The 26,639-nt window shown below is 37.2% G+C and overlaps 1 protein-coding gene across 2 annotated transcripts in view; it reads left to right on the top strand.

Annotated features, from left to right (window-relative positions):
- Positions 1-11,039: 11,039 nt before the first annotated feature.
- The window catches only part of lamb2l (laminin, beta 2-like), a 49,295-nt gene continuing 33,695 nt past the window's right edge, over positions 11,040-26,639 (top strand). The window contains exons 1-2 of one of the 2 annotated variants that reach the window (XM_066670297.1): positions 11,040-11,076; positions 23,083-23,154. In XM_066670297.1, the coding sequence (XP_066526394.1) occupies positions 23,112-23,154 (43 nt within the window). In that variant the 5' untranslated portion in view covers positions 11,040-11,076; positions 23,083-23,111. Of the gene's footprint in view, positions 11,077-19,571; positions 19,644-23,082; positions 23,155-26,639 lie in introns of those variants that run through there. The other variant, XM_066670299.1, reaches the window with a different exon arrangement.

Below are 26,639 nucleotides of genomic sequence, written 5' to 3'. Positions count from 1 at the left end.
ACATCGCACTCTATTCAGAGGTAAGTCTGTAATGAGTTTAAGCCTTGAGTCTTTTTTTTGATTAGAAGTGCCAGCCAGTAATGCCAGTCAAACATGGCACCATTCACCACACCAGCCACAACAGCCATAGGGCATAAACATAACCAAGAACCGAAAAGACCATAAATAAAACCCGTTTCTTTTTAAGTATAAAACATGATCTTCAGGATATTCAGAAATATCTGTAGAGAGATACAAACACACTGACCTGTATTGTGTTTATTTACACACACTTTCCACTAGAGTAACACTCCTAAAATCAGTCTAAAATTAAGAGTTCATTTATTTTTATATATATATATATATATATATATATATATATATATATATATATATATATATATATATATATATATATATCTGAATTTCTGGGATATTTTATGGATACTAATTTTGAAAATTCAATGAATAAACTTTTCAGTGTATATAGTATTTAGGGAACCATTAATGTAACTGACATGTGTTTGTGTACTCCTTTTCTGTAACCGTTTCATCCTGATCAGAGTCATGGTGGGTCTAGAACCTTTGCAAAATATTTTGGTGCAAGGCAGGAACACACCCTGAACACCTTGTGCCAGTCCATTTGCATGGTACCACAATCTCACCCAGTTTATTAAAAACCTGTCTAAATATTAATGAACATTCACATGTTGTGAAGGTTCTAGAAAAACCTTGTCACTGTAATAGAATATTTGTGTTAGAAAGGGATCCAACAGTGGCCTATAGACCGAGTAGGTATTAATTCCATAAAATACCACTCTTTGTTTACCATAGAACAGTTGAGTTGATAGTACTTTAAATAGCTATAATTATATTTGGCAAAGGAGGTATTTTAAAAGAACCAAAATGTGAAAGTTCTAGACTAGAATATACATTCTCTTGGAACTGTGCATCGAAGCCAATAATCGTGCAGGAATCTTAATTTTTATTAGTCATAGCTATGAGCACTGTTTTTATGACAAAGTGTCAGAAGGTCAAATGCCAGGAAAGACACTGTAGAAGATTTACAAATGTAACTATTAACAGCATTAGAATGCATATTTTGTTCCAGGATAATATAAACACTGGCAACTCATGAATAAGCCAAGAGCTGCGTTAATCATAGAGTAAATCCTTTCATCAAATATCTACTATATCTATCTGTCATTGAGAAGAATAATTTTCTTTATAGAGGCCCACTGTATCTGTAGGTGGATTAAGGTATGAGTGTTAATTGGTGAGAGCATCAGAGAGCATTGTTTCCTCTGTTTCCTTCCCTTTCACTTAAAGCCACTGGGTTGGTGGTAATCACATTCAGAAACATGACAAGAAAACACCATCACTCTCTTTTATTCAGATTCACATCACTGCTCTGCAGTCCTTTCATATTCATGAGAGACACACTCACACCAAATATCTTTATTTCTTTTTAAAACTTAAAGCAATACACTGGTGTTTTCATAATATTTTTATATCATGTAACCCATATATTTACAGAAAAAATATATTCACAGAGACAAGAAAAAACTGTGGGCTTTGGGGCTGAGAGGTCGTTTGATCCTTGGTACGGCAAGAAAAATAAGTGCAGCAGGACTGAAGAAAAAGTGCTTCCTCTTTCAAAACTACAGCTAAAGTACCCTTGAGCAAGGCAACTAACCCCAAATTGGGGTGCCAAGTTTGTTGCCCACTGCTCCAGCTGCACACTGCCACTAATCAGTATTTTTTTAAATATTATTTATTTTTCAGCATTTTACTCATCTTCTTTACATTCAGATACAGCCATAATCTGACATTCTCTAAGCATATTTTTGGCATGCTTGACTCCTTGTTAGGGACTTACTCTGTGGTGCATAAATTGTTTTATTTGTGGTTTAAAATCAATCTTCATCTCATGTGAGTTGGACTTTACAGAAACATTTTCATAAGTATTATTTGCTGGCCCTGTCCAAGTTGTGTTCCAGCCTACTGCCAAATGATTCTGCATAGGCTCCTTACCCACTGCAAACCTGCAAACTAAAACATTAGAACACCTTTCATACAAAATGGCAATTCAAAATGCTTTACAGAAAACTTATAGGGAAAGTATATATTAACTAAAGCAGTTAAACCAAATGAATGTTTAATGAAAACAAATAAAATAAAACAGTTTTTCTCTTACTGGAAATGAAACAAATGAATTTAAGTTAAATGTATAATGATTACCTAAGCATTAAATGCAACTGGGGTTCATGATATGTAATTTTTATTTTTTTTTATGTAAAGGTTTATTTTTATATATTTATTATATTCTGTTTTATTTTTTGGAGCACGTAAGTAATATGTTTGAACATTAGTAGTGTTTTGAATGCACATGATCATCAAAGCAATACAGCGATGATTCTGGCAAGAGAGTTGACCTAATTCATGTATGACGGACAGTAGACCGTGGTGTGTTTGTGTGTCTGTGTTTGCATGCAGTGTGTAAGGTCTGATATTTTTTGTATAATTGCACAAAAAGAGCCTAAAAGAGGTAATATGTTGTATGTAAAAGTTTTTTGGACAACAGCTGCTCATTTTTCGGTGGAAAAAACATTTGCAAAAGATTTATGTGGTTCATTATTTGTATTTTATTATTATTATTATTATTTTCCACATTATGTTACACTATAGATAAATCAGTTGTATTAGTACATTAGAATGTGCAGTTATATAAATGACCTATGTTCTGACTTGACTCACTGAAAACACATTCTGGAGACTAAACTGCTGCAGGAAGAAATGGTAAATGTAATGTACAAGCACTGGATGTCATGGCACAACATAAACAAGGATTAAAATGGACCATATACATATTAGTTTATCTATAGTACAGACAATATGCTGGGGCAGTTGTTCACATTAATAGGTTTTTTTGCCATCACCTGGCCAGATAATATATATGGTGGTCAAAGCTTGAACATTTGGTCTCATAGTGTAAATTGCAATGGTTGTACATGAAGTGACATTGCCTGGATAACTTTTTTCTTAGTTATATCAGTATATATGATTTTTACTCTTTGCTAATATAAACATTTTCTGACCTTTTCATAACTGCAACAGGATATTTACATACTTCCTCATTACTAAAACTCTATCTCTGTCTCTCCCACTCTCTCAGACTTTCTGTCAACACAGGCTCAGGGAGGTGTCTCTTTTCAGTGCCGATGACCCATATCTAAGCTGTTATGACATCCTTCAGCGTCCCTCAGCCCCCCCAGGCTTGACCCTAACACTGCACACAAGAGGCTCTTCAGAACCCCAAACCCCTCATACACACAAGACAATTGTAAAATCTCAGCAAACTCCAATGCATAGAGCAGGCCTTAGAAGGTAAACCATAAAACAGTCATACATTCCTCTTACTGGGGTCCTGAGGACTATTACTGCTATTAATGTGTCAGTCATTTTCTGCAATCATTCTTCTTCACCTTTTGAGACAGCACCTAGTGTCCTGGATGTAGGCTTTCCGTGTTAAACATGGCCATCCCACAAAGGGGACCAAATCTGTAACAAAATAAGAACGGTCCTTTTTTGCAGTCAAAGCTTTGAACTACTTGCTTTGCTGGGATCTTACATTTTCATTAATGCAACTCTTCTCTCTGTACTGTCTTTTTATGAAACAAGTATTATTGGTTACTTGTGTTCTACTTCCTTCAGGAATTAAAAGCTTCCCCTTTTCCAGCACAACTGATTTCTTCTGGTGTTCAGAGTGGACTGGGGTTTTCTAGCACCATTTGAAATCGGTCGTGCTGAAAGGCATGCCCCCTGCAGGCCTGGAGGCCTCACTAAAGATTGTAGTGCAAAACCGAAAAGATATTTGCTGTAGCAAACACAGTTTTAAAGTATTTATTTTAGTTTTGAGTATGTTATATATGTTTGTTTTAATAATTGCCCATTGAGAGCCATTTCATGTAATATGCAATACAGGTAATGAATTTCAAAAGCATTTGGTGATAAACAAAGTAAACATCACAAACATTTTTTAAAACATTGTATGGCATTTATTTACAAAAACCTGTGACTATTTCTATATTATTTCATATGTTCATAATATTGCATGCACAGACTGAAATGCTACTTTAATAGTCCAAATTAATATTTACCAATAATGTACGTTATACAGTATCCTAATCCAGAACTTTAAAAAAACTACAAAAGTGGCTGGACAAAACAACTAAAGCGCTCAGTAGAGAATTGCACTGGAACAAAACTATGACTCTGTTCTTTTCTTTTTGGATGTGTGTTAATCCCCTTGAACCGTAATGTAACTGACAAAAAATGTTTTCATCAACTTTTTTGTTCTTTTTTTGTTAGTTATTTTGGTTTTGGAAAAAATTTGCTTTACCGCGACCACGAACTGGATAAGCAGTTACAGACAATGAATGAATGAATGAATAAATATTTGCTTGGTCTCATACTCCTCTTCATTATGTGCATGGAAGACAGATCTGAACTTGATGCAGGCCAGTGAAGCATACATACTCTGTGACATATTTTTTTTTTCTCTGAAATAAAGGGAAAAAAAAACAACAAAAACCTGAAATGTGGACTCATGTGACCACAGCATATTTCCACGTTTCCAGAACTTGATTTGGTGGGTGCTCATTTTTTATAATCATCTTCTTATTATATGAATATTTTAAAATGGTATAACCTGAAAATTATGAAATCTTTACACTCTTATTTTGCCCCTCTTTCAACTTTTTTTTTTTTTTTTACAGATATCTAAGATATCTGCAGTTACCAAAATCACAACTTTAAACAGGGTTTATACTTGTATAGAAGGTTAGAGGAAAAATATCAATACTCAAGAAAATGCCAATATACCAATATCTCACTTTAGGAAAGTAAAGGGACATGTATTTGAGTAACTTGTTACTCACCACATTCCCTCCCTCTGTCTCTGATCTGCTTATGCCCTTTCACAAAAGTCAGTTTCGGATTTACAGTGAAATACCAGCCTCACAGCTGCAGAGTAAATCATTAAACATTCTCTCTCTCTCTCTCCCTCTCTCTCTCTCTCTCTCTCTCTCTCTCTCTCTCTTTTTCTCTCCCTCTCTCCTACACACACACACACACACACACACTCTAAACATAACCTGTAAGGAGTTGGGGTGGGAAGCCTACCCTGGAGGAGTCAGGTGCAGTTTATTACCATGGTTACTGTGTCTCCATGGACATCACCAGCCCCCCATCGCCAGGTTAGTGCCAACTCTCACTGATCAGAGAGCTTCGAATGAAGAGCTACACACACAACAGCGGTCACAGGTATGAATTATCATTCTCTCTGCTTTTATTTATTATTATCGTCATAATAAAACCAAGTATTGAATGAACGGAAAAATATTCTTTACTATAATGTACAGTGGTTTTAAAATGTCTAAAAGGTTTTCAGATATAAACTTGGAAATAAACAACAGCATTCCATGTAGAATTTTGAAAACATCAAAAAGCCTCCAATTGTATGTTAAGAATTTTTTAAATATAAAAAAATATTTTAGTTTTGTGCAGTCATTTCACTTCCATTGCATAAAACATTTAGAGACATTCAGATGGACTTGACTGACTCATTGATTTTACACACTGTCACACAGCTCCAGGGACCTGGGGGTTGTGGGTTCAAATCTGTGAGTAGTTTGATGTGTTCTCCCAGTGTCCGCGTGGGTTTCCTCCAGGTGCTTCATTTCCTCTCACGGTCCAAAAAATTCAAAAACACATGTTGGTAGGTGGATTGGATACCAAATGAACCAGTGCACATATAAAACCTTTGTATACACCATACATTTTTTCTAAATTCCTATTAGTCTACTCATTATGGAATAAATACAGATAATAAAATATGACTGTTTTCTGGCAGTAATAAATGTAATTTATTATTCATATTATAAACTGTTCATTGTGGTGCTACTTTTTCTGTATCTGAGAACAGCAGTTGTCACCAAACAGTAAGCATGACTGACCAGAGCACTGAAACACATCGTGTCCAACCAGAAACAGACTTAGAGATTGACTACAAACAGTATCTGCACAGGTAAACCATTCAAAAAGAGTGAATATGAGTGTGTGTTAAATATGTTATGATTGTTAAATAAATATTCAAAAATACATTAAAATGTAAATGTATGCACTTATTGAGTGCTTTGCATCATTACAAAGGTAAAATGGACATGTGAAACCATTTCCAACATTAATTTTAATGAATTATTTATACTATCAGTTGATTACAAATGCCTGTGAGGAGTTGGTGTGTTCTCCCCGTGTCCGCGTGGGTTTCCTCCGGGTGCTCCGGTTTCCTCCCACAGTCCAAAAACACACGTTGCAGGTGGATTGGCGACTCGAAAGTGTCCGTAGGTGTGAGTGTGTGAGTGAATGTGTGTGTGTCTGTGTTGCCCTGTGAAGGACTGGCGTCCCCTCCACGGTGTATTCCCGCCTTGCGCCCGATGATTCCAGGTAGGCTCTGGACCCCCCGCGACCCTAAATTGGATAAGCGGTTACAGATAATGGATGGATGGATGGATGGATGGATTACAAATGCAAAACTGTAACTTTTTGTAAATTATGGAAGTACAAAATAAATATGATACTGCACGTTCAGTGTGACAGAAACTATTCTTAATTGGCTTCATAATATCGGCTTATCTACCCATCTCTCTCTCTCTCTCTCTCTCTCTCTCTCTCTCTCTCTCTCTCTCTCTCTCTCTCTCTCTCTCTCTCTCAGTGTGTTTGGGGAATGCACTGCTGAGTATTTTCTCAATCTCTCATCACTACCCATAAACACTCCTGCCTGGTACACACAGATGAAGAACAACATGGGAGGTACATTAAAAACACAGCATTCTCCCCACCCTGACTTATTTGTACATGTGACACACAGGGCTGGACAATAATTTTCAATATTTCAGTATACATTATACATAGTCTGTCACTGACTGACGTTCATTCCAGGCCAATGTCGTAAGTTCAGAACACTCAAAATCTAGTTTAAAAATATTAATGTTGACAAAGCCAAGAGATTACTGTTTGATGGTGATGTCATGTTTCTTGTTTGTTCTTGGAAGCCAGAGGATATTACACTGTTCATATCAATATCGGAATTATATTGTATCGACCAAAATTAAGAAATATATCCTGATATACTTTTTGGCCATGTTATCCAGTCCTGTGACACATATATTCCCTGATATGTTTTAGATCATGTGAGCGCAGAGGCCTTTTGGAACGCACTGAGGAAGCGGTCTGCTTGGTTACTGACTGAAGCAGACACCAAACCCTCACAGGTACACGTTCAATTAACACCACAGTCACAGCAAATTCACCAGTGTAAAAACAAACCCTATTAAGTATATATAAACACTGTGAGTGTAAAAATGCTATTCTTGCCGACATTCTCAATGTTAATTTAACACTAATAGTGTTGATTAAACATTGGTGAGTTGGATGTGGTGTTACTGATTTGAAGCATACATATTAACCTTTAACAGAGAAACATCAACCTACTAAATATGAGTGAGCCATGTTCATCTAAAAAAATACAAGTACACAAAATATTAGGAATTTCTCAGTGTATATGTAATACAGACAAGCACTCACAGGGTAATGAATCAGAATTGCAGAATCCTCATTTAACATCTCAAACTCTTAAAATAATTATTATCAAGACATATTCCCCTATTATTACTCATTATGCAGTTCTCAAAACACTACTGATGTTTCATATCATACGAACCTTCCCTGGTCTCTAAAAAACACTGATGTACTGTGACAGGACAAGAGGCTGCCTTTTGGTTGTGAGGGCCTTAAAAGACGGGACCATATGATGCACCTATCAAGAACAAGACTGATGTTCAACTTTGCTCACCGTAACCGTGCCTACGCTGAACTTCTTCTGGACAACAGGCCTCTATCTCCGTTCTATAACACAGACAAAACTCAGAGCTTGTTTTAGGCTTGTTCCAATAACAATTCATAGGGTTTATTATACAATACGCCCACCACTTTCATATAGCCACAACAGCGAAACACAAGAATAGCTTTTCTTACTCTGTTGAGTATGAAGGTGTATGCGCTGGTACCTCATTATCACAAGGGGGCAGTAGGTTATTGGCCTGATGAAAGAGAAGCTTCTATGACGTCGAAATCACAAATGGTTCCCTACTCCTACTGAACAGGCCAGGAAAGCATAATGTTCATTAGAGAGACATGAAGACTGTCCTCTTGGGCATTTAACACACATAATCTATACAGTGTAATGGAAAATGGAACATGCTTTTCAGTTATGGCATTTCAAAAACATTTTTTTAATTTAAAAAAAGTCTGAAAACAGGTGTCAGCCAATGCATGCAAAGCAATCTGATTCCAATTCTGTACTCTACCATTCCTTAGAATTTACTTCACACTTTTTCACTGTTGCTGGGACATTTTTACCTGTTCCTCATTAGATCTTAATTCCTCCTTGGCAGGTTTAATTCTATAGAAAGATACTCAAAACTTTGTTTAAATTTACAGATTCAAACTGACTGAATTTATTATAAGTATATTACTAGATTATTATGGTTAAATTAGAACATTTTGGTTTTGGTTTTTCAGATTCAGTTATTTGGAGAGCCAGGTTTTAAGAACTGCATGTACATGTTCTCCTGCTTGTCAGTATCAGATGATGCTTAAATGTACTTGATGCTGTTTGTCATTCTGTATAAAGATAAGGCTTTGTTAGAAAGCCACATATTTAGTCAACATGGAAATGAACAGAGGCAAGCAGCACTGAAATAAACATCCTAAACATTTTTAAAGCTGTATGACTTATTTATAGCAGCCTGCATTTTTTCCCTTTTGTACTCTTTGTTTTTCTTTTGTATTTACATTAGTGTTATGACAATTTAAAATATTATGCAGGGATTAGTAGTATGTTTGTTCCAATAAAATAAAGTTAAATTTTTGATCTCACTCTTTTGGTGATGTCTCAGATATTATACACACAGCAGTGTATATCAGTATTCTATGTTCATGCTGATGTATTAAGAATTGTTTCAGCTTAATTTGCATTCATATTTAAAAAAACAACAACAATGGTCCATTATATATTTACAACAGCAGTGTATCAAAATCATTCTGCTAAAACATAAAGCAGAAACCTGAATGTTTATTTTACTGTCCACCATTTTCAGGGTCTTCTTGACGTGATTTTATATGGAGAACCAAACCTGCCAAAAATAAAAAATTCATTCATTCATTGTCTGTAGCTGCTTATCCAGATCAGGATCTCGATCAAAATTACATATAAATAAATTAATTCACAAAACTGGAATTAAAGAAAAAAACAACAACAAACACAAAGATTAATATGGGACATAAAACCAAAACCAATGTGTCTGTGGGGGGTTGGGGGTTTGTAATATAATTTATAATATGTATATTTATGCACATTTTTAAATTTAGTTTTAGCATTTATTTACTACTCAATATATTTATTTCAGTATTATTTACTATTATTATTAATTCCTATATTAATTAATTTATATTTTACATTTTTATATTCTGTATTTATATTTTCAACTTTTGTTTGATTTACTTTTTCATTTATGTATCTATTTCTATATTTCCTCCTTAATAAATGCTAATGAAATGGGTGTGTTTTACAAGTTCAGGATTAGCAATCAAGTCCAGAACAGAGCAGTTGACTAATTGAAGTGTCAGAGAGCACAAATGTCAGGACGAAGGTTGGCGCCAGATCTGCTCAGAGAGGCAGTTGCTCGCCTCAATGAAATGTAGCAACGTATGCATCCGCTTGTTAAGCCATTTCAGTCGGTCCAATCGCACCTTCTGTCCCATGCCATACATTCATAGACATGTATTTACTGTTTGAATAAAGCTGAATGCCTAAATCAATTATGTGATTATGTGAACAGTTCATAAAAAAGCAATAAATACAACATAAAAGTAATCAAACATGTCTTTGGCAGCACTTTTTTGCACATTTGCAGCTCATTTTGATCTGTGTGAGCTGCCGTGTGCACTGACTGTGAGGGGCCGAGCAAAGGGAGCTGTGTCTCCCGCACCTCTGTCTCTGGGAGCAGATGATACACGCAGAGAGAGCAGTGTTTCCCACAGATCCATGCCTGGTGCAGAAGAGCTGCATAGAGAGAGATGTGTCTCCCACTGCTCCATTTCTGGGAGCAGAATAATTGCAGGGAGTGTGCTGTCGCTCCTGTACACGGTCAGTCCCGGTGTTCCATTGAGTTGTGCTATGGGTATATTAAAGCCTCCATTACTATACCACTGAATACCACTGATGGAGCAAGACATGTACAGTTGATATATGGCATCGGCCTTTGATCAACCAATGAGAATGTTTAGACTCCATGACATCATTGATAGACAGCCCCCTTATTATCATATAATAGTATAAGAGGAAAGAAATGAATGAAAAAATAAATAGTTCTAGAAATAAATTAATTTAATATATATATATATATATATATATATATATATATATATATATATATATATATATATATATATATATATATATATAAAAGAAAAATAATAAAATAATTTAAAAAATAACAAAAATATATTTAAAAAATAAATTAGGAGAGAGAAAGTAAACTAAATACACATGTAAGTAAACAGACATTTTAATTTATGTAAGGTTTTATGTATTATTTTCTCTTTTTATTTAATTAATTTTATATATATTATCATTATTATGGCGGGAATTTATTTCATTGGGTAATTAATTAATTTGTTTGTAAATTTGGCAGGTTTTGATTCTCCATAATTTAGACCTGTTTTGCTGTATTATTCCCACCCATTTTTAAACCTCTTAAGTGTTCTGCAATATGACTGGTTAATTGTAGTGTAGCCTCCTTATTGGCTGTGTGAATTATCACAACGTGGGAGTAAGTACACAACGAGCCAATCCTTGGCTTGGGAGGAGGGGAAAATCTAAGCCCCCACCTGACCACAGCCGTAAGCATGAAGTCAAATATCCTCCAGAATCGGCAGGACACGCCGCTGTGTAACACTGCTCTAAACGAGCAGGTGAGTAGCTCTATACTTGCTTTTTCATTTTCTTTTAGCGAATGCTCTCTCAGTCAGTGCTGCAGTTAAACCTTCTGCACCTTACTCCTCAACAACAGTTTGACCAGTTTTCCATTAACTCAGCTCCTTCACTCTGCTTAACTCTACTAAAATATAAACTTTATTGTGTTTCTTGAGGTGCTGTCGTACTCGTACTCAGTTTTGTGAGGATAAAACCATTCTGCTGATCATTTTTTTGTCATTCTGTTGAACACAACTATATAAAGTATCTGTACCCTTTTCATTGGTTCTCAAGTTAAACATGGGCTTTTATTTATATTTTATTTCTGACTAAAAGGGTTCAAAAATGGAAGAAATCAAGGCATCACGCGCTGATCTAGTCCTGTGTGTTAAAAACGTTTTGTAATTGAGTGCCTGAATACTATTCAACTTCTACCAAAATGCCTGACCTTGCTTGTTATCCTTCAACAAAGCACCTTCACCCTCACCAAATCTTTCCTAGATAGACAGACCATCTCTGTGTTTATTTGATCCTGAAGCTCTTCTTTGGTGCTTATGTAGGTTTTCCTGATTTTATTACTTGACAATCTTCATTCATGTGTATTCCAAGAAGTCCACTTCATGGTTAGTTCAATAGTACTGTGCAGCGTACCATAGCGGTCAGGATAGGTGAGGGTGATGATGATGATAAAATTGTGTGATACCTGCTTGAGACAGTCAATGTTTAATACTGGTCAAATTTCTGTAAATGAATCTGATGCAGCCTGAATTGGGTATTTGTAACAAAAACTCTGTTGCTTACTTTTTTCACTTACCATATTTGCATAATTTTTTGTAGCAAACTTACTCATGTTTCTTTTTCAAAGACTGTTACCTAGTCTCTCAGGCTAACTTTTTGGGTTTTTTTTTTCAGACGATTCATTCAGACTCCTTATAGTTTCACACTGAAGGTCAAACCCTTATGAAAGGGTGGTTTAAAGTGGCACTTACAAGAAACTTTACAAGAAACCTACGCAGATTTTTTTTGTCCATTCTGTATTAGACTGATTTGGTCTGTAGGCATTGCATTGCACTGTTACTGTATATATATCATGACAGCACGACAGTACATTCATTAAATGCTTGATGACATGCTTGGGATTATGTCTAAAATGTGTTGAATTTACTGACACCATTGAATGGTGACACCATTAACTTTTCACCACTGTAACCCTCTGACTCAATTGTTTTAACTTTCAGTTTCTCACAATCAAAGCCTTACTTTTTTATATACAGTGCTTCTTGGGATTAGATATAATCCTTGTCAACATTCATTCTTTTCATTCATTCGTTGCCTGTAACCGATTATCCAGTTCAGGGTCGTGGTGGGTCCGGTGCCTACCTGGAATCATTGGGCGCAAGGCCCCCTGGAGGGGGCACCAGTCCTTCACAGGGTGATGCACACACACACACATACATTCACTCACTCACTCACTCATGGACACTTTTGAATCACCAATCCACCTACCAATGTGTGTTTTTGGACCGTGGGAGGAAACTGGAGCACCCGGAGGAAACCCACGCAGACACGGGGAGAACACACCAAACTCCTCACAGACAGTCACCCAGAATGGGACTTGAACCCACAACCTCCAGGTCCCTGGAGCTGTGTGACTGCGCCACCACCTGCTGTGCCAACATGCTACTGCCTCAACATTAAAGGCAAAACTTCTTCAAGGTTCTGTAAAGAACCCTGAACACTTTTTGTATGTTTAAAGTGTTCTTTGCATCATAAATGGGTAATTCAGATTGATGGAGAATGTATTATAGATGGTTCTAGATATCACCTTTTAGAGAAGGTTTCTATATGGCACCAAAAAGGGCTCCTCTAATGTTACAATGTCAAGCTTGTTACAATAGAAAACAATTTTGCTGTCATATAGAACCCTTTCCTAAAAGGTGCTATATAGGACCATCAATCTAAAGAACACCTTCACAATGAAAAGAACAATTTAATCATGTAAAAGGTTCAAGTGTTCTATTAAACACCATTTTCTTTACTAAAGGACCATTGCCGAACCATCATTTTTAAGTTTGCAGTTACGGACCACACATTATTGTGCATTAAGTATTAATAGAAAAATGTACTTTATAAAGGGCTAACTTATAATTCACATTCTTGAAAGTATCCCTGGAAAACTTAAATCCTGCATCACAGTGCATCACATTTTTGCCCCATTTGTAATTAGCTAGTAATTAGTGAATGACTGATATATGTATTTAGCCCTAAAGATGTTAATGAAAAATATGTAGAAGTGCTGGTTAAAAGACACGTTGAATGAGTTTAGATTGATTAAGTTGTCCTTAATGTATATAGTACACATTATTAACACAGCTGGAGAGCAGAAGCATGGGAAAATATGCTTTTTTCTAAAGTATTGCTTTAATCGGCTCTGATTTGACCTTTGGCCTTGTTACTGTGTGTGAGTTTGAAGGTTAAGGAGTTCCACGAGTCTCAGAGCAGACATTTGAAAAGGCTTCAGGTTCTCAGCTTAGCTCATATTTCTACTTCTACAGGCAACCATGCTTTTATAAAAAAAGATACTTAAACTTGCATTCTTAAAGTTTGGATGTACAGCTATAAATATATGTGGAAGTTCTTTAACTAATATCTCAATTATACATTTTTTCTTTCATTTTTCTTAAACATTTAAAAGATTAACACACAAACACACACATACACAGTTTGTTTGTGTGTTTTAAGGAAATGCTTGATTGCATGTAAAAATTTTCTTTTTTTTAACCAGGAAACAATTACACTCATTCAAAGGAAGTTTTTTTTTTAAATATCCTGTACGTCTAATTCATGTTCCTGCTCTGCTGGATGTTGTTTAATTCTGGAGAATCTTTTAGAAAATATGTCATTGTTTTCCCCCAATGAATAATGGTTTTGGGATAGAGTAGCTTTGGGCTTCCTCATTTAGGGGTCTGATGTGATTAGTTGTTTGTGACGAAACGTTCTTTAAATTTTTAGGTTTGTGTTGAATGAGCACTGTACCTCACAGACATTTGGAGCGGAATGTAGAAAATTGTAGAGTTCCGGAACATCACTCGTCACTGTTCTGAAAATTCCGTGTAATGGCCCTCCCAGGAATGCTCGCTCTCGCCTCTCTATCATTCAGGGCTATTAGGGTGGACAGCCTTTTAAACTCATGTACTCCCAGAGGGGTTCACACGTGAACATCAAGCAAAGCGTATTTGATCAGATCACTGTATGTATATTACATATAGTAACATCATCTCCAATTCATCCCAGTGGAACAGTGAACAGAAGAACAGAATCATTTCACTCAAATAGGACAGGGCATTTAGAGTTTTGTCAAACCAACAGTGTAGTATGTCTATGATAGGGCTGTGTGACTATTAATATGTCACACTTAGATTGCCCAAAAAAAGTTATTTTTAACCCACTGAAACATTAACATCCAGTTCAGTGCACATGTTTTGTGTGTTTTCCCAGTGTAGGAGGCATTTGAAAATGCTGGATTATTTATTTAATAACCATGACCTAGTTGTTGCATACACTATGATGTTTTAGGAAAATGATACAGGTCATATTAACTTTAAAACTTGAGGCCAGTTCAATCATTAGAAATACACACACCTGCGTATACATCTATTGAGCAGGTTGGAGCATGTTTATCTAAAACCCTGTTTTGTATTTTTTTCTGGGCTTTGTGTTGATCCAGGAAGTAAGAAGAAGAACTGATTTCAGGTTTATGGTTTCTTCTTGACTAATGTTTGGTCTTGTTCTCCGGAAGGGCGAGAGACAATGAACTCAGTGCAAACAGTCCAGATGCTTCAGTATATCTGGTTACGGATTAATATATGGGATTGAGTGGGCCTCTATTAGAGATATAACACTGCAGGCACCGAGAGAAGCTGGAAGGGCAGTGGTGGCTGATAGCTGGTAACCACAGGATTGTAGGTTCGAATACCAGGATTGACAGGGTGATCTGGGCATGTGCTCTTTTTAAAATATACAATAAACTCACTTCTGGTAATATTTTATATATCATTATTATTTAAAAAAACTGAACACTGTATGTTTGTGTACAGAGTAAAATATTCCTCTTTAATAGATCTTTTTAGTGTATTGCAGTATAAACATTTGCTTACAGTATTTAAATATAGCAATTTTTGGCTGTTCCAACTAATGATAAAATGGAAGTATTTGATAAAAAAGCTGTGATGTTGTAGTGTGTTTTCCCTGTGTCTGCGTGGGTTTCCTCCGGGTGCTCCGGTTTCCTCCCACAGTCCAAAAAACACACGCTAGTAGGTGGATTGGCGACTCAGAAGTGTCCATAGGTGTGAGTGTCTGAATGAATGTGAGTGTGTGTGTGTCGCCCTATGAAGGACTGGTGCCCCCTCCAGGGTGTGTTCCTGCCTTGCGCCCAGTGATTTTGGGACCCACCGCAGCCCTGAACTGGATAAGTGGTTACAGATAATGAATGAATGTGATGTTGTATTTTTTGCCACAATATCATTATATGTATTGCATTAAAACAATTTTTAGAAACATTTCTATATTTAAACAAAGCAACATATAAATGTTTGCCCTTCTTTAACAAAAGCCTTTTTAAAAAAATTTGTCAGTTGCACATACCATATCTCTGTAGCACAGTGCATGCCCCCACAGACACCAAGATAAGACATTTTAACCTTGGCAAGGGCAGACAAAACACAAACAAAATGTGCAGCACTATATCCCCATATGTACTTACATACAGGTATGATAAGCCCCTCTTAGCTGTCTCTGTCTCTGTCTTTGTCTCTGTGTGTATCTTTTGCCATGTATAGATGTTAGACAGTATTAAAAGGTTTACTGATGTTAAACACAGGTAAGAAAACCTGTTATACTTCCTGCACTACTGTATGTCATTTACATTTACATTTACAGTTATGCATTTGGCAGACGCTTTTATCCAAAGTGACTTATAAAAGAGGATCTAACATTCAAACTACAGCACAAATTATACAAAATACCTTACATTAAGTGCAATATGCCAGGAAGTAATAAGTGCATCACAATGTTAACCTTTAGAAGTACAGTAATAAAATTGAGAGCCGGCTCAGTTTGAAAGTCAGCTTACTCATGAAACGTGAATGTTGTTGGATTCTTGTCTTAATTATTTTTTCTCCCACTTTAATGATTGCTAATTCATACACACGTTATGACTCCACCAATCACACAGTTCCACCAGCCTGAAGGCTATGGTCAATACCCTGCTCTGACCTCTGACTGAGATACTGGTGGGATTCAAACTCATTACCTGTTGTTCCATGATAATTACACTCTTTAACACGACAAGTGCATAAAATGAACAGGATGCATATTTAAAGCACAGAACACACCGCATGGTATTTGCTTTATTTTTTCTTTTCCTTTTTTTAAAAAATATGGACACCAGACATTTTAACAAGTTGAGTGCTGCAGCTCTGAACTTCCTATAATCAGTTCAGATCCTATGTACTGAAGTGGGATCTCAGTGAGTCATAAAGGACACTGGTGGCACTGGGCACTGTATGGAATTTTAGTGAGTGATTGTTAACAATAACTTAAAAAAGAAGGGAGTGTGTACAGAATGAAATGCTACCAAAATTATATATTACATATATAATGTTGTTATTACTACATGTCATATAAATAAAACATGTTTCAGGTTTGAACGTTGTTTCTGTATATATATATTATATATATATATATATATAATAGAGATGAAACCAGATCCACCAAATGGGTCATGTGGTTGGAAACATTTTTAGCCTCTTTTTGAGTCCTGGCTACTCCTGCATGACAGAGTGCTTCCGTTTCTGAGGGATAGTTTATGTGGGCCTCATTTCCCTCAGAGGAATCCCACTTTTTCAAAAGCTTTCATAGCATTAGCACTATCAGAGAGGACAGTCAGTCAGCCACTGGAATGAGTTAGCCTATTCTACATTCTTATTGATGCAGAAGACAGAGTGGAAGCTTGCCAAAAATCTGTCAGTTTGGACTTTTTTTTATCATTTTAGCATTTCCATCTCTGTATGTAATGGCCCTAGTTATGAACTGATAGTAATAGACTGAGATAAGGAATATACAGCTACGGTATACAGCAGGATGTTGAGGGTCAGGGGATGTTGCTTTTTGATAAACATGGACAGTGATCAATGTGGGTTTTTTTTTTACTTTTTTGTGGCTGAAATGTGCCAATTATTTTCTATCAACAAACCCTCTAATTTGTTTTGCATTTAGGCACTGTGTGTATGGTTTTCTTTACTATAGTAAATTGTATAGTAATCCACTGAACTAAATGATTTTTGACTGATGTTGGTCAGTTCTTTCAGTTCCCGTAAAGGTCAGTGGGCAAGGTCAGATGACTTGTAAGACTGACCCATTTACTGATTGCTTAATAAAACCTATTCAAAGATGCAGTTTTAACACAAGTGCTGACATAGAAGACATAAATAGCTGTTGCATGCAAAATCTAATATTTAACCAATTAGGGAATTTTATTAAGGTTTTCTGGTTTAAAAAGGAAAATCTACCAAACCTCTTTGTGGATAGCATATATGTTGATGTTGGTTTGTATGAGCCTGTGGACACAGAAGAGCTTACAGCAGATTTATAACTAATGCCAGTCTTCAGGTGTTCATTATGAGAATAGATTATACGGATAAGAATAACACATTTGTTTGGATTCTTTTCTCTGGCTGAGACTTGTGCCTGGCATTGGTTCTGTGCTGAATGAAGACTGAATCATTGTTTTTAGTTTGGTTAAGTTTGAATACTGGGATAAGGGCTACACTACATGTAGCTCCTTTTTCCTTATTAACTTGTGGATCAGTGGCTAGGCCTGCTAGGTAGTGCTGCAGGTGGTTTCGCTGTCAAATGTTTACAGGGTCCTGAGGTTGTGGGCTCAAACTTGCCTCACGCCACTGTCTGTGTGTTCTCCCCATGTCTGCATGGGTTTCTTCCCATAGTCCAAAAACACATGTGAGTAGGTGGATTGCCTATAAACACATCCATAAGTTTGAGTGTCTGAGGGAATGTATAAATGTATGATGCCGTGTGATGGACTGGCGCCCTGTCTGGAGTGTGTCCTTGCCTTGCACTCAGGTGGGTTCTGGACCCACAGTGAACATAATTAAGTGGTTAAAGAGAAGGAATGAATCAGTGAATCAGTGGCTGGAAGGTTGGTTAACATCACAGTGAGTTCCAGGAAATGTGTGATGTATTTAATTAATGAATCCTGGGTATTGTAGTAAGTATTTTGTTGAATGAATACGTGAATATGACCTTTTACAGAATTCTACATGCCAAGATCACTAAGAAGTGTATTTTAAGAGAACAGATTTTCTATTATACACAGGGAAATTAATGTATATGGTGGTTGATTATTTTTATTCTGTAATCTCCCCACTGTGTGTTCATGAACTGTCCTTTTAAAACCATGCTACCAAGCTGTAGTCACATGATTCTGCCCCTATCTGCCACATGGATGCAACCTAAACGCCAAGGCTGACCGAGAACTCAAACATCTCGTACCAAAGAAAAACACAGCGTCTGTGGTTTGGACATGCTCTGTTTTGACGATAATTAAGACAACACTGAACAAAAAGAAGTCAAATGTAAACAATGAGGAAAAACAGTTTTAGTGACCAAAGCAAAATCACACACCAAATATAAACAGTGCTCAGAAATCAAGAGAGGAACAAGCTCCCAGCAACATTAGAAAAACTATCCCAGCTTTAATACTGGAGCATATTTACCGTACAAGCCTCGTCACTGACATATGAGGGTCAAAAATACAAAAACAAAATAATCATTCATTAATCATAAACATGGGAAAATGTACGATTAATCATGATATTGATTTGCGCTCATATTGCCCAGCAACATTGTTGATGTATACAGTTGCAACAAGCAGAGTGTAAGCTGAAAATGCTGTAGTATTCGTTGGTTTCTGCTGTTTGTCACCAAACATTTTAATATGTTTCTTCCATTAGTGGGGCACCAGGTTTATAGGGTTGTCGTGTGAACACTGAGTGTTGAATATTTGGAGGGAAAATGTGCAGTGGGCTGCTTGGGAAGGCCTTTCTAGCATTGCCCTCCCCACTTCACCCCTAACCAGTGCGAACCCTGACCAATTAATGGACAAGTGCATTCCGCCTGCCTGGAGACTGCCGAACCCCTTTTACACAGCCGCTTTTCAGAGTGACAGCAGCATTTGAATAAGAATTGCTGTCCATTCATCCTATTGCTTCAGTGACATGAGGAGAGGGAGGGGGATGAGGCCTTCTGCCATTCTGATTGGTCAGCAGTGTTCACTCTCTTTTTACACCTCAAAAGCCTGTTGTGCTTACAAAGTTTTTTCCCCCTTTACCGTTATTCGCACACACACACACATTTTATACACACCCACTCTCTCTCTCTTCCTAACCCTGCAAACACACATGCACACACTGAATGTAACAGTAGAGAGAGAGAGAGAGAGAGAGGGATAAGATCTGTACAGAGGGATTTTGTCACGTTCCTGGCTTGCGTGAGTACCATAACTTTTTACAATTTGATGCTTTCAGTATCCAACCAGAGGCCTTGTGCTTCTCTGCTAGACTACACACACACACACAAACATGTCTGGTGCTATGATGCAGGTTCACTGTCCTCCATCTCCAGACAGTTTTGGGTTTTGCAGCTGATTTCTACCTAAAATTTTTTCTAATCTATTCTTTTGCCTCTGAAATACAGCAGAACAAAGGGAGGTCTTGTCAACCTAGCTAGAAAATTCATGTTTATCTGATATGCGATACTATACAAATACAAGTTATTTTGTCATATTTATACCATGTGAATAATCATATGCTGAAAAATGTATGGCAGTACTTACTGTTAGTATAAGACAAATCAGCCTTCATATTAATAACTAGCTGCAGGGGGCATACACAACACTTAACTCTTCCATTTTGAAAATTATTACTTTTTATTTTGCTGCACATTCTTACAATATCAGTTAATTTCAATAAAATATTTAAGTGTGAATAAATTACTTTTAAAAGCTACATATTCTACTCCTTTGGTCAAAATTCCACATGGATCAAACAACCCAGCACTTTTCTTACCCTATCTACACAAGATTTATATATATAACAAATACTCTAAATAAAAAGTCCTTTTCTGATGTCAAGTAAAAGTTACAAATAAAACAATGAAACAATGCAAAAAACAAAACAAAACATGGAAACAATGCATCCCTAATGACTTGTAGTTGTGGTTGACTTACTGCTTTACATAACCAGAAAGCTGATTGGTTCTGATTTGGACGGCGGGACTTTATCCATTATCAGCAAGCTGACTGGCTCTTTTTCCTGCAGGATGGGAATGTTCAGCGTTATGAGGATTTCAACCCATAATCGTTCCCTTATTTTTAAAGTTTCTGGTTTTAACTCACACAACACTGTCATCCTGAAATTGTCCCAAAAGAGATTTTATCACGTCCCTTGGGCTATTTTTATTGGACCCAGGACAGTGGTGTCTGGAGCCCTGCCCTGTGTGTCACTCATTTCAGTCACAGCGCTCATCATAATGCAGTGATGAAGTGACCAGGCAAACAACATAATACCAAAAGCTCTCTAGAATCATAAACGTGCTTTACACATTGAGGTCTACTAGGACTAAAGGCTTAAATGTTTAAAAGGAGCCAACAAAAGTGATGCCAGATGAAAAGAAAATGATAAAACCCCCAGGGATTAACAGTCTACTAGACTATCAAACTCAAGAACGGTAGAGAAGAAACATGATGAATAACAGACAATAGAAGACATAAACAGAAACCAAAGGCACACATAGCAAAGGCTTCACATAGTTGCTGTGTTTAATTCAGTGACTGTAGAAAACATGGACAGTGCATCTCTCAAAAGTGAAGCCAGCATAGGTCTCGTGTGTCTGCTGGCTGGTGGCAGTATGATGAATAGCTCCACCCACTCCCATATGTTTTCTATGGCAAAGAGTTGCATTTTCAATCTTTTTTTCTCACCTCAAATTGTCTCTCCATCTCCCATGTCTAATTCCAGCAGTTAGGTTGCCTTGTGCTAATAATTATTATCCCCCCAGAAATACATTTTTAGGAATGACATGACTGACAGCCTTAACTGGTCTGATACAGCCTGCAGGACCTGTAAATTACATGCAGTAGAATTAGCTGTAATGGAGATATTAGACAATTATATAAGTGAAAATGTATTCATTTATCATTTTTGTAACTGTTACATTTAAATGTTTTGAGAGTGATGTTGTGTTCTCCTTTTGGTGGCACTAACCTCTGTACCTCTGGACTGTGCACATTGGATTCAGACACTGTGAGTTAAGTTACCGTTTTTTGGTCACTCTCCTTTTCACCTTAAAAAGGGCAGAAGTTACTGGGGTTTGCTGACCTTCTGTTCCAAAGGGTAGCAATGACATTCTGGCATTGGCAGAACTTTCTTCTCCACATTAAATGTTGCAACAGTTGTGTTCAGTCACCTGCAGAATACTCAATTCCACTGTAAATGGTGCTACAGTTACATTCTGGCACCTACAGACCTCTCCACTCCACCTTAAATGGAGCCGAGATTACAGTGTAGTCCTGGCAGAGTTATATATTTCAGCTTACACATTCAACTATTTAAGGTGGAATGTAAAAAGTATGCAGATGCAGTGATAGAGTCAGGAAAGGGTTTTTATTTGGTTTGGTCTTGTGTCTGCAGTGTCTTGTTTTTTCCTGTCTTAGTGATAGTCTATTAGTTCACCCGTGACCATGCATGACAACTGTTTATAGCCTTGTCAGATCATAGTGACATTTGATATAAGTGTGTAAATGATGCTGACTTCTGTCTGTTTAAGTTCAAAGTGAGTATTTTGGAGCATGGTTCCAGAGCCATTCTACTGAGCTTGTGAATGACAAGTGTAGAAAAATAAAAGAGAGTGCACCTTGAGTCTGAAAACAAACAGATGGAATTTTTCTTTGTTATTTTCTTTTCTCCTTTCACATCAGAAATGTATATAGGATCCACTGTGCCATAAATCTTTAGTCTCTGTGCTCTTACTTGAGCTTCTTTAACTTTTAATGCCTATGAATGTCATCACATTTTTTTGCTGACAAACCTACTGTTGTTTGGTTCCAGTTAAATCAAATGTTGTGATTCCAGAACTGTGCCAAACAGGAATGGACCCAGTTCCATGTAGGTCAAACAGGGCTATGTGTGAGATCTGGCCACCATCTTGTTTGTTGCAGTAGCAAAATTCCAGCCCCAGTCCTTGGTCATGTGACTGGAGACCTGCAATACAAACACACTACACAACAAAAGACACATCTCCAAAGTCTACAGTGCAAGGCCTGCATGTGTTTCTTCTCGTGTTCTTTATTTTTCTTCTTATTCCTCTGCATTTGTTTTGTCTGATTTGCTATTGTTAACCTAGTCTTTGCGGTCTCACATAAACATGGGTCCAGCGCTGTGACTATCTCAGATAAGGAGCTGGAATAAGGCTAAATTGGGGTAGATATATTGGAATAAGTAACAAAACTACCCTCTCCAGACTAGTAATTGTAGGTTACTCTAGTTATGAGCATCTGCCAACTGCTATAGTTGCACTGTCCGTTTGTATCACTCCTATAACGTACCATTTGACTAACTATAGAGGAACCCTCTGCATTCAAAAAGCCACCCTAGCCATGCCCTCTCCTCAGTTAAAAATGCTGTTTCTTTCATCTGAAATGTGCTTCAGCAACATTATGTCTCATAGGTTAAACATTAAGGTTAAACATGTTGTATGATATATTGCTGTTGCTCTACTTTTTTAGGCCAAGTCTTGAATTCATGAGAGTTTGTATAAATGCTAGATAACAAAAAGTTATAAAATATTCCAAACTTTTGAATCAACTTCTGAGTTAGCTTTAGGATTAGGATCTCTGTTCCTAATATATTATATACAATATTGTATTTCAGACCGCTGGATATCTGTTTTCCCTGGCTGCATGTTGTCAATGATGGCCAGATGTCTGAGTCTTCTATTCTGGGGTAAGTCGTTGCTGTATTGTGTACATAATGCTGCTTTCACTACCTCTCAAACAGAAGCTGAACCCGCAGCCTTCTTTCAAAGGGTTATGATTACCAAAACCACCAATCCCTCAACGAATTTCCAGGATATGACACTCTGGTGAACTGAGGACAGCGTAAGCCACTTATGAAAAGGAAAGGATTAAACACACCAGGACCTATAAGCCCCACCTACCTCAACCCCCACACAGATCACCTTGACTCTCTGTCCCTCGAGAGCCCTTTTCAAACACACAACAGTTAGTCAACACATGTAAACATGACCTGTCTCACTTTTACTCCCTTTAACACAGTCATTGTGTTATGTGCACAAAACCTTCATTTTCTCATGTGAAGAGCAATCAGTCAGTCTTGCCCTTTGTGTTTTCTGATGAAAGTTGTGTAGAAGGCAGAATGGAAATTAGGAGTCACCCCAGAGCCCTGTGAATCTCTCCACGCAAACATAGTCCTTCATTACTTACATAACCTTCAGTGAAAATGTATTCCTATGACAACCACTGAAACATTTTTTCCTAATGTTTCCTCCCACGGTCCAAAAACACACATTGGTATGTGAATTGGTGAGTCAAAATTGTCCATAGGTGTGAGTGTGTGAGTGAATGTGTCGCTCTGTTAAGGACTGGCTCCACCTCCAGGGTGTGTTCCCGCTTTGCGCCCAGTGGTTCCAGGTAGGCTCAAGACCCACCGTGACCCTGAACCCTAAGCGATTACAGACAATGAATGAATAAATTAATGTTCACACTGTTTATATTATAACAGGATATCGTTGCTGTCCAGTGAAAAACATGTATCTTCTTTTCTGTCGATTTTTAGTTTACTACCATAGTTGAACACAGCAGCTGTGCTTCACTCTGTGAAGAATTGCATGGTGAATAGACTTGTAGAAATGCTCCAAAATTATTTGGATTTTTTTTTACATTGACCTTCATTGAAAGTTAAGAAGATGTTTTTGAAAATGCATGTTTTTTCATTGGACAGGGATGACATAACACTGTTTATATATTTGGTTTTGGCTGAATTTGCACTCACGCAGACATCATTTAAACCCTGTTAGCTATTAGCTTATCTGCCCCTATTACACACAATGTCACCCACATTGGTTAGGAGGGGAAAACTGTGTACTTCCTACAAGACATGTGATGTCAACAACCTCATTCCTTTCACTAATGCTAAGTTACCAGACTACCCCACCCACCATAGGAAAGAGACCAGCTGCCCAGGTCTGTCACATCAGCTGACAGATGCCCCTGCTGGCTGGCACAGTACCATGTGATTTAGGCAGGGAGGGGGCCTTCCTGCTCACCCAGTGAGCAAAGTCAATTGTGAGGCATCACACTGTGGCTGTTTAACCTATGCCTCAAACTTCCACTCTCACAACACTTCAGCGTTAATCTTTTATGTCCCAAACAGAGCAGAAGCATGCAGACTCTACTCTCAGCAGGGCAGCTGGGATTAGCATTGGTTAGACTAACCTCAGAGACCAGAATAAAGAGAGAGCCTGCTTTGTTTAACAGCTTGGACTTTTACTAGTTTGAAGCAACACTGATGAAAACATAGAGCAGTGTTTTATTTAGCAAAGAACTCAGGATGAGGTGGCGATATGAGGGAAACAGCATTTTAAGAGTGTGAACTGTTTTCAAAATTGTACATTGTAGGTGGAATGTGGAGGCATGTAATGAAAAACACTTTACAGGAGAGATAGTTGGAGAAGAGATTTTTATAATGAGTGTGGTTTAAAAGAACTGGGAAGGACACTTTCATGAGAATGGCGATAATATTATGCACAGAATGTGGGCATTGACTCATTAAGTTAGCTGACTCATTAATTTTGAAATTTGATATATGAGTGGCAGCACGGTGGTGCAGCAGGTAGTGTCGCAGTCACACAGCTCCAGGGAGGAGGTTGTGGGTTCAATTCCCGCTCCGGGTGACTGTCTGTTAGTGTGTTCTCCCTGTGTCCGCGTGGGTTTCCTCCGGGTGCTCCGGTTTCCTCCCACAGTCCAAAATCACACGTTGGTACGTGGATTGGCAACTCAAAAGTGTCCGTCCGTGAGTGTGTGTCTGAGTATGTGTTGCCCTGTGAAGGACTGGCGCCCCCTCCAGGGTGTATTCCCACCTTCTGTCCATTGATTCCAGGTAGGCTCTGGACCCACTGTGACCCTGAACTGGATAAGCGCTTACAGATAATGAAGGAATGATGTCATATTTACATTTGGACAGTTTCTGTTGCTCACAGCCTTTCATATTTTCACTGTTCATTGATGTAGTAAACTAAAAATGAAGATGTTAATGATTGTTAGTTAATTTGGGCATGTTGTATTAACCCAGTTTTACATATATATATTTCATCTTATATCCCACCCATGGATATTTACAGTTATGTTTCTAATATTTTATGACTATGAATTGTAGTAGTAAGAAAGAAATACATGAGTAGATATTTTAAAACCCATGGATTACCAGTAATAAAGATGATTACTAAAATTCATACAATTTCTTCATAGTATTAGGCATGTATGGGTGTGGCTCTTATAAGTGTAGGTAAGAGTCCTGGAATACACCTGTTTTGTAGTTTTTCTTGTGGTTTTATAATGGCACATCAAGTAGTGGAAATGGTCTTATGTGTAATTTTCCCCTCTTTTTCTTCCTCTCTCTTTCTATTTGTCTTTTATTCCAAACCTAATCATCATGTCTGATTCACACTGTCTACAAAGAGATTACAGACTGCGAATTAACTCTAAAATAAGTCTTTCCGGCAGTTGTTGTAATGAAGATTTAGGATGGCGTAGAAAAGCCTAATACCAAAAGCCACACTGTATCTTCATTGTCTTTGAAGGTTGAGCACGCCTTACTTTTACAATTTCTGTGTAATGCATAAAGGGTACATAATTGGAGAACAAACCAACACACAAACTGTCAAATAAGAAAATATGCAATCGTTTTGTCCATTTAATACTTTTTCTAGTGCTCAGATTCGTGTTCATAGAAAAGTCACATTTGGTATCAAAATAGTATATGTAAGAATGATTTAACAGTTAAATAATGTTTTGTTCAAGGAGCACTCTTTCCAAACCAGCTGAAAGTGCAGCCAAGTGATTGAGCTCTTTATTTTTTATTTTATTTTTTATTTATTTATTGGGAACATTCTGTGTATGTTAAACTGCAGTTGTGCTAAATAAAATATTCTCTTTTATAAAAATATTGTGAAATGTTAAATGTCCCTAAATATATCTCCTTGTGTAGCCTATATGGCAACTTTTATTAGGAAAAATGTATGAAGAACCCCTTTGATGGCAGCGTCCTTCTCTTATATTACGTGCAGTTTTCCACAGGGACTTACTGATAATCCTGATAGGAGACAGATTACAGAGTCTTGTGATTTTTTTTCCCCTTGGCACGGGCATCAGCTCATTATCTGGTGCTGGATGACAAGCCTCTCACCTGTA

Source organism: Hoplias malabaricus, chromosome 5 (genome assembly GCF_029633855.1).
Source record: "Hoplias malabaricus isolate fHopMal1 chromosome 5, fHopMal1.hap1, whole genome shotgun sequence".
Lineage (NCBI taxonomy): Eukaryota > Metazoa > Chordata > Actinopteri > Characiformes > Erythrinidae > Hoplias > Hoplias malabaricus.
Note: the sequence above shows the minus strand (reverse complement) of the source record. Positions and strands in the feature narration are given on the sequence as shown.